Here is a 9,650-nt window from a genome sequence, read left to right as displayed (position 1 = left end):
CGCACTCACTTCCAAGAATAAACGCGATTTTCTGGTAAACTAATTGAATGATTTGTAAGTTTTTAAATGTATACTCATCTTTTATGAAATAAACACTATTGCAACGCTTATATTTCTTATAATCCAAATATATGTATTAAAATAAAACGGGTCACAATATATATATATATATATATAAATCATACTGTAAATTATAGAAACAGTGCTCATATTCGGAACATGATCTCATAATCGCGTCGAGCATAGCTCATTGGCGAAAGTTCCATTGGCGTTTGTTGTATGAGAGAATGTATCTGGTGGGTGAAAATCTGTGATAATACCATACATGGCTCTGTGGTCTAGTGGTATGATACTCGCCCTGTAAGCGAGAGGTTGCAGGTTCGAATCCAGCCAGAGACATTTTTTCATACAACTAAAAAATATGGAACTTTCGCCAATGAGCTATGCTCGACGCGATTATGAGATCATGTTCCGAATATGAGCACTGTTTCTATAATTTACAGTATGATTTATATATAATTTACACAGTGCTACGCAACATCATTGATTTATATATATATATATATATATATATATATATATTGTAAAATAGCCAATCAGAACTTATTATTATTATTTCCTAAATAGGTAGGAAATAAATGATTTGGGCTATACCAAATTATAATATAATATTTCACTTAAAATTATTCGTTGATTTTTACAACAACCAACCAACTTTATATATTCTTATAAACATTTTTTGATAATATAAAATATCTTTACTTGATTGTTTACATTTTTTGTCGGTATTTCTGTGTTATTATATTTTTTTATTTTGCATTTAAACAATTATTTACCTTCAATGACATAGTAACAAAATAAAAGGAGATAATAATATGACAAGGTAACATTGAAAGAAGGCTTGATCCCGATGAAAGAAGACTTGATATACACTAAAATGAAAACATTTTCTTTTAGGCCTATAACTGTTAAAAAGCATATCTTATCAAAATACTGACAACAGATACTGTTCATTTTACTGGCGTATCAAATAATAATAAAAAGGATTCTGTGTTATTTTAAACATGAACAACAAATTATTCTTTGCATTTTCTTGGTTTTGGTCCGGGAATCCAGTTTCTTCCATTTAGTTTAGGTTTTTTCCTTGCCTGTAAAATATAAACACAGAAAATCACATCAGTATGGTTTGCGACACTTTTCAAAAGGGAACACTTCCTTTGTAGCAGTTCTACCGAAAAACAAGAGTCCGTCAGGAATAAAAAAAGATCAGTAATTGTGATAATGATTCGTCTTTAAGTACAGCTAATTAGTAATGTAATAAAAAGTTGTCCAGAATTAAAATCCTGGTCCGGATTTTTCTCCAAAATTTAATGGAGTTGTCCGTGACCATATATCTACTGTATCTGTGGTTGAAATGTGGTAAAGATCTGTCTTGTAGGTTTGACATACGACGTAAAATTACATAAACATAATAAAAAGTGGTCCAGAATTAAAATCCTGGTCTGGATTGCCTTTAAAATTTAATGGAGTCGTCCGTGACCACATATCTAACTGTGGCTTCTATTTGGTAAAAATCTGTCGTTTAGTTGTGATGTTATCCTGCTAACAGACAAACAAATATCTCTGACAAAAATATAACCACCTAGGTGTAGTTAATAATAATATACCTGGCATTCACTAAGAGGATTAAGTTCTGTACAGCGGTTAAAGTTGAGGCTTCATTTTGTCCAGTTATAAGATGTCGATCAACAACAATATGTACAGAGTTGGGCAACGTAGCTAAAAAAATATAATAACAAGAACCAAACTGTTAAACAGGAGTACCTTATAATGACATAATGCTTTTATTTTGTAAACAACATTTTGTTAAGATTTGAACAAAAACAGTAGTCCAACTGACCGGATGAAACTATACTTACCACTAAACGTAGCATCATTATCTTTTATGAAATCTTCTAAAATTATTGGAATGTCACCAAAGCCAGAAGTCTGGGCAAGTTCATACACAGAGGGCTGAAAACAAATATTGGTTAATAATAAGAAATGGGTTATAGCTGGAATAACAGTATGCAAATTATGAATGTTTGGTTGAATTTTTATTTCTTGGATCAATATCCCAGGCTAAGTGAGAAGATCGACCATTAGAAATGCAGCGATCAGATTTTGGTACAACAATGATTTGTTGCATTCGATTGAGAACTTTCATAAATATTTGTTTTTTGGATTGTGCTCAACTGAAAATCATCCGAATAGAAAACGTTAAAGCTCAGGTAGAGGCATGAATTTTAAATATAATATCTGGTTAATTATACATAAATCAAATATTTGTAACAGAAATCAAGACGAAAAAACATGAATTTCCCTTAATATAGTCAAATACAAAGTTTGGCAAAATTCTGCCATAAAAACCAGAAAGACTTTTTTTCAGTAGTTAGGTAGTTTAACCTAATGTAATAACATGTCTGGTGACTCCCTAGACAGTGAAAAAAGATGGTGGATATACGGTGGATAATTTTTGCTAAAGCATGAAAATAAAAATCTGAAGTTGAATAAAAATACCAGAAATGTAAAATTCATTACCTATATTTAGTCATCTGATAACATTTTTTACCACACCGTTTATTTTCATAGCTTTTTAAAATGCCTCTCTATTTACAAAATTTGTGTACAAAAGAATAGAGATTTAACTTTGTAATTTGAACTATTCCCTCCACTGATAAAAAAGTGCTTATTTTCAACAAGCTCGTGTAAGACAAATAAAATCCTAAAAATTATGAAACATAGGGGAAACTATACATCGATAATTATTGGAATGTATGATCAATAGAAATTTTATGCCCGCACCTGGCCTTTAAACAGCGCAAGCTTTTCGTTGGAAACAATCTCAACACTCAAAATACTCTGTTAAATATGAAAAACTACACTAAACGGTAAATTCCCAATCGAATACAACTGTTTACAAAAAGCTGAACATGTAATATAACATTTTAATTGCACCACTGAATAGAACTTTTAACCATGTATTACGATGAATAAATAAAAAATACTGACAATGAAAAAAAAATACTATCACACAAAAGCCATGTGACCCACAATCGTCCAATCAAATGACAGGAATCTATTTAGGTGTTATATAGTATGATGAGAATCCACACCCAACTTGCTCCAATACACTCACCCCTGTCATTGAATAGTTTGAAAAACCCCATTTATGTTGATCTTTGACCGAACACAGGGCACCAACCCCTGATCCAATTGCACATATTGGCTCTAAAAAAAGAGAAAGGAAATCTATACAGTTTTTTTACAAAGGGGTCAAAAATATGATTCTTCTAAAAGACAACGAGGAAACTTACTTTGCTCATGAATAAAATGTTGAATAATATTGGCAAGTTCTGAATTGGAAGACAAGTCATGCAAGGCACCAGGAGAATCAGGAAAAAGTAGAGCTGAATATCGACTAGCTGTAAAAAACAAGTATAAATTCTATTATAATTCTGAGACTTAATATTAGTAAAAAGATAAATATTTTAGCACATATGGCATTTTATATATGTATACTACTTGAGCTTGTTCAGACAAAAATCAAAAAGCTGACTGAACATTTATATACAATCATTCTTTATAGACTTAGTTTTATTTCTTGTTGTTACAGATAAATGTATGGATGAATGAAGAATGAAGACAATAATTATATTTTCACATAATCTGAAATATATCTGATTCTGAAAAAAATGTAAAGTTTAAATACTCTACCTTCAATCGTCTCTAGTCGGACTGGTGTTGCAAATGGTTTTGTGCGGAATTCATTTAACCATTTTCTACTGTTATCATCTTGTTTAACAAAATCAATAGCTTTTGCCTATAAACAAATGAAAATTTGTAATATTTAAACCTACAGCTTTGTACCATTTGAGTTGCAACATTTAACCATTACATATATTTCCATAAAAGTACAATCTATGATACAACAACATATACTTTGTAGGTCTCACTTAAAGATGTATTGTCTCCCTGAAAAACGTTGTTCAATTTTTGTTGTTGAATATGCCATTTTAGTATTACATAAATAGTTAACCAAAAAATTGTAATTTTTTTTCTGTTTTGTGGCGCAAACACCACTTTTATTCACATTCATATTATCTCATGTCATTACATAAAATCATATCATTTAAACAAATTTTTTTAAATTCTAAATGTCGTTACAATTCATTAGTAACATTTTTACATTATTAATTTCCGTATTACAGTACCTCCTTTTTTCATTCTTTTTTCTTATATTTTTCTATACACTTGACAATAACCATCCTTATCATCTATCTAGTTTTAAAATATTTTACATAAAGAATATGTGAGTTTTTCATTTTCATTTGTTTGTTTTCATTTTACAACCTGAATTATACAATGTATTTATATACAATATAAAAAAAACTGTATTTAGCTGAAAAATGTAATTATATTATTTTATTTTACAGAAGTGAATAACTTTATCAAACTGCAAAATGGCCTATTTAAAGTCTGATTTTATTAATCTTTGTTTTTCATGTTTTTGGGGAACAATACATCTTACACACACAACATGAGCGGCACAAAGGTCTCTCTCCCTCTCTTATTACCACTGGTGCCGCTAACTGGACATTGAAGGCCGAGTGTGTTAGTGTAAAGGAATGTATGAAAGACTGAGAAAGAACACCTGTAAAAACAATCAAATATGATTATGATTAATTCATTGAAAAACTTTTCCTCTTTATTTAGTTTATTATTATTGTTATGCGCGATTTGAACGATTTGCGCAATTTGAAATTGCGCAAAAAAAATCCTTGCGCAATTTGAATTGAAACATGTGTTTCAAATTGCGCAAGCAACGTATTAAATTGCGCAAGTAATCTGCAAATTGCGCAAGGTTTTTCGACAGATTGTGAAATCATGCACACCCATATTTTTATAGTAATTTCTAAGAATGATTCAAAATTAAAGATAAATATCGCATTTCCTTATTTTAGTAGTGCAAATATTGTTATAAGTTAGCATACCGTCGAAGAACCGACGAAGGAAAACGAAGCGGTGGTGTTCCACCAGGCGGGCGCGGCGCGGGCGGCCGGCTATACTACTCTAGCCTAGCTAGGGGTCTGGACTACTGATACTGACTAGGTTACATGGCCTAGCTTAAACTAATATTAAAAACTTAATTTTTACATTTATTTTGATTTATTTCAAGTTACAGTGATAATATTATTTAATTGTAATAATAAATGTTATGTATTTATTATACACATGTTATCTTCGCATTTATTATGTTTTATTTTGAGTTATTTAGTTTCCAATAAATTATTATAATACCGATTGTCTGGTAGAATTTTGTTGCGCAATTTGAAAATTTACAGTTCGTTTTCAAATTGCGCAAAGGTGTCATATTGCGCAAGAACTATCTTGCGCAATTTACAAATTGTGCAGCGCAATTTCAAATTGCGCAAATCGTTCAAATCGCGCATAACATTAATATTTATAAATTATTAACAAATAGGCCCTACTAGGCCTATATAAAAAAAAAATAGGTACTATTAATTATTCATAGTACCACTATGTTACTAACTCTGTGCATTAATTAAGGTATTAACATAAACATGAATTTTAGTCTAGGCCTTGTAGGTATTGTTTTTATCAATTTAGTTCAGGAGAATGTGCCCATGTTCACGTGATTGATTCTCGACAAAATTGTGTCGGCCATCGGCCTAGACTAGATTTCATATATTTTAATTTACTACTACGTATATTAAACATATGTATTGCTCCAAATGCAACACATTTGTTAATGACAGTTACGACGTACATGCAGTTGGAAAATACTTACCATCTGAATGTGAACTAACAATAATTAAACAGCTTCCTTTTGAACCAGCCATCGTTAACTTATCTTGCTCCGACTCGACGCGACCCAATTGCATGTTGCTGCAGACTGTCCGCCATGCGGTATGTCTGCTAGAGGGAGTTTGTGTCCGCCAACCGGTACCTTGTGAAATTGCCCGACGATTCCATTTTACAGTGGGCAATTGCTGTAACTAGTACAATAGCCCGGTGATTCCATTTTACAGTGGGTAATTATTGTATCTACAGTGTGGTAGACCGTCAATTACTCGTATTGTTACTGGTATTTGATATACTGTGTGTAGTTTTTCGTTCTTTTTAATTAATAAATGACCTTTTACAATTGTCTATTGTGATTTTTTAAAACATTGACGAATTAGAAAATATTGGCAACAGAGGGCGCTATTTTTACATTTATATCAGAGCCATGAAAGAGTAAGTAATACCGACCAAAGATTTTAAAATCTCTCTAGTAGTGGTACAGTTACACTGTTCTACAATTTTAGTATCCCGTAACAAAGTAAACCCCCTATTGAATTACAGCAATAATACGTTGCATGCTCCTACGAATTTTACGCATGTTTTGGGAGATACAGAATATTTTAGCTTAGTTAAAATTTTAGGTATCCCGACAGTTTTGTCTAAGTAGGCCTACTCATAAACTCATACTCATATATAACTCATTATAAGCCTATGATTATTCATTATTATTATTAAATATTGTTATTATTATTATCTTGCACCCTATAGCGCTCTTCGAATTTTATCTATAATATAATTATAATTATTTGTTTAAATCAACATTTTTTTTAGGCCCATGTGACATTATGTTTAATTGTTTATTATTATGTTTACAAAGGAAAACGGACGTACGCCAATTGAAGAGGCCCAAAAACATTAAAGGCATCACATAGGCCTATACACGTGTATAAAGAAATAATAATTGGGGATACACAGCTATTATACCCATCCGTAACACCAACACCCTTGTAATATAATAATAATTTTTCGGGCTAGAATAGGTGAACCCCATGAAATCAATTGTCGTGTTTTTGCAAATGGATACAAAATCCAATGCTGGGAGTATAAAAATATTGTATCCTTCCAGTATCTATATACACCAAGGGATACAATATATCACGGTCGACTGTATAGAAAAGGTACCCCCGTGACAGATTGAACACCCTATAACAGTTTAATAACTATCTATTTTAGGGGGTGCAATTATTACGGTCGACTTTCTAGAATATTAGGTACCCCCGTGAAAGATTGTACCCCTATAATAATAGTTAATAACTATCTATTATAGGGGGTGCATATTACGGACCGTCTAGAATATAGGTACCCCTGTGACAGATTGCACTCTCTATATTATAACAGTTAATAACTATCTAATATGCAGTTTGTCCACAGTGGAAGTTTTTGACTTATTTAACTAAATAATTTGACTAGGTGTGATCGTGTATTTGAGCTTGGATGGGGAGGGGGTGGGGGAATTCATGTTTGGTCGATAATATGTTGAACGGAGGGGGTAGGAGAGGGTATGTGTGAATGGATATGCCTACACCGTGTGTAACTGTAACAGTGTCCGCCAGAGAGAGCTTTTAAGTGCATCTTTACATTAATTTATATGTACATTTTATATGGATCAATTACAAATTATAATCATCAGATAAGCCGTTGATTTCATCGCCCAAAAAACGTGCCAATATTTGTTATAACGTAAGAGATATCCCAACTATCCACTAAAGAGAGAGTTTATTAATTTACAATATTCTGTCAGCGAAAAAAATATGATATACATTTAATTTTTTTAATGATAGGCCTACTTCCAGACGGTGACAAATTAAGAGTCTTGACTATACATCGTACCGTTTTTTAATGTCCGTTTAAAAATAGCAGAGAAATGTAGTTTGTTTTAATAGACCTGAAGATATAGGCCTAATATGCAGTTTGTCCACCAGAGAGAGTTTTTTGACGGACCTAAGTTCTTTTTTAACTAAATAATTTGTCTGGTTGTGATCGTGTATTTGAGCTTGGATGGGGAGGGGGCGTTAGTTCATGTTTGGTCGATATGTTGAACGGAGGGTGCGGGAGGCGGGGGTATGATGTGAAGGGATAAGCCTACCTACACCGTGTGTAACTGAATTGTCCGCCAGAGAGATTTAAAGGGCATCTTTACATGAATTTGTATTTAGTACATTTATATGGATCAATTACAAATTATAGCAACAGGTACGTTCTATATAAACATCAGATAAGCCGTTGAATTCATTGTTATAACGTAAAAGATAGCCCAACTGTCCACTAGAGAGAGAGTTTATTGAATTACAATATTCTGTCTGTCATCGAAAAATATATGATATACATTTCATTTTTTTAATGTAATATTTCCAGACGGTGACAAATTATGTCTTGACTATACATCGTACCGTTTTTGAATGTCCGTTTAAAAATAGCAGAGAAATGCAGTTTGTTTTAATATAGATAAAGCCTAATATGCAGTTTGTCCACCAGAGGGAGTTTTTGGACCTAAGTTCTTTTTTAACTAAATAATTTGTCTGGGTGTGATCGTGTATTTGAGCAAAGGGGGAGGGAGTTCATGTTTGGTCGATATGTTGATCGGAGGGTGGGGGGGGGGGGGGGTATGGTGTTTAATTACATTAAATGTACTAAATACAAATTTATGTAAAGATGCCCTTAAACCCTCTCTGGCGGACAATTCGGTTACACACGGTGTAGGCCTATCCCTACATAAATTTTATATGAATCAATTAAAAATTATAGCAACAGGTACGTTATATATAAACATCAAATAAGCCGTTGATTTCATCTCCCAAAAACGTGCCAATATTTGGAGTTGGGGGAGGTATAGTGTGAAGGGATAGGCCTACATTTGGCGATATTCTGTCATCGAAAAAAATATGATATACATTTAATTAAAAATGTGATACTTCTAGACTGAGACAAGACTTGACTATACACATACACATCGTACCGTATTTGAATGTCCGTTTAAAAATAGCAGAGAAATGCAGTTTGTTTTAATATAGATATTGGCCTAATATGCAGTTTTTCCACCAGAGGGAGTTTTTGGACCTACGTTCTTTTTAAACTAAATAATTTGTCTGGGTGTGATCGTGTATTTGAGCTTGGATAGGGAGGTGGGTGGGGGGGGGGGGGGGTTCATGTTTGGTCGATATGTTGAACGGAGGGGGTGGGAGGGGGTGTATGGTGTGAAGGGATAGGCCTACACCGTGTGTAACTGAAGTGTCTACCAGAGAGAGTTTAAGGGCATCTTTACATTAATTTGCATTTAGTACATTTATATGGATCAATTACAAATTATAGCAACAGGTACCTTCTATATAAACATCAGATAAGCCGTTGATTTCATCGCCCAAAAACGTTCCAATATTTGTTACAACGGTAAAGATAGCCAAACTGTCCACTAGAGAGAGAGTTTATTGAATTACGATATTCTGTCACCAAAAAAAATTTACATTTAATTTTTTAAATGTGATACTTCCAGACTGAGATAAATTACGAGTCTTGACTATACATCGTACGCTTTTTTAATGTCCGTTTAAAAATAGCAAAGAAATACAGTTTCTTTTAATATAGCTATAGGCCTAATGTGCAGTTTGTCTACCAGAGTGAGTTTTTAGATCTACGTTCTTTTTTAACTAAATAATTTGTCTGGGTGTGATCGTGTATTTGAGCATGGATGGGGAGGGAGAGAGAGTTCATGTTTGGTCAATATGTTGAACGGAGGGGAAGGGGTA

The 9,650-nt window shown here is 32.7% G+C and overlaps 1 protein-coding gene across 3 annotated transcripts; it reads right to left on the bottom strand.

Annotated features, from left to right (window-relative positions):
• Positions 1–587: 587 nt before the first annotated feature.
• LOC140054875 (glutamine amidotransferase-like class 1 domain-containing protein 1) lies at positions 588–5,935 on the bottom strand. Of its 3 annotated transcripts, none has more exons than XM_072099975.1 (8): positions 5,852–5,929; positions 4,617–4,693; positions 3,757–3,862; positions 3,357–3,464; positions 3,179–3,291; positions 1,920–2,013; positions 1,668–1,779; positions 588–1,148 (listed from the first exon to the last, which is right to left on the bottom strand). In XM_072099975.1, the coding sequence occupies exons 1-8, from the start codon at positions 5,901–5,903 to the stop codon at positions 1,127–1,129; spliced, it is 684 nt and encodes a 227-aa protein (XP_071956076.1). In that variant the 5' UTR covers positions 5,904–5,929; the 3' UTR covers positions 588–1,126. The 3 variants fall into 3 exon arrangements, with proteins under 3 accessions (XP_071956076.1, XP_071956078.1, XP_071956077.1); XM_072099976.1 differs by having other exon boundaries at positions 591–1,148; positions 3,179–3,270; XM_072099977.1 differs by lacking the exon at positions 4,617–4,693 and having other exon boundaries at positions 589–1,148; positions 5,852–5,935.
• Positions 5,936–9,650: the final 3,715 nt, after the last annotated feature.

The sequence above is a fragment of the Antedon mediterranea genome, chromosome 7, assembly GCF_964355755.1.
Source record: "Antedon mediterranea chromosome 7, ecAntMedi1.1, whole genome shotgun sequence".
NCBI classification, from domain to species: Eukaryota; Metazoa; Echinodermata; class Crinoidea; order Comatulida; family Antedonidae; genus Antedon; species Antedon mediterranea.
This window is presented reverse-complemented; position numbering and strand designations above follow the sequence as displayed.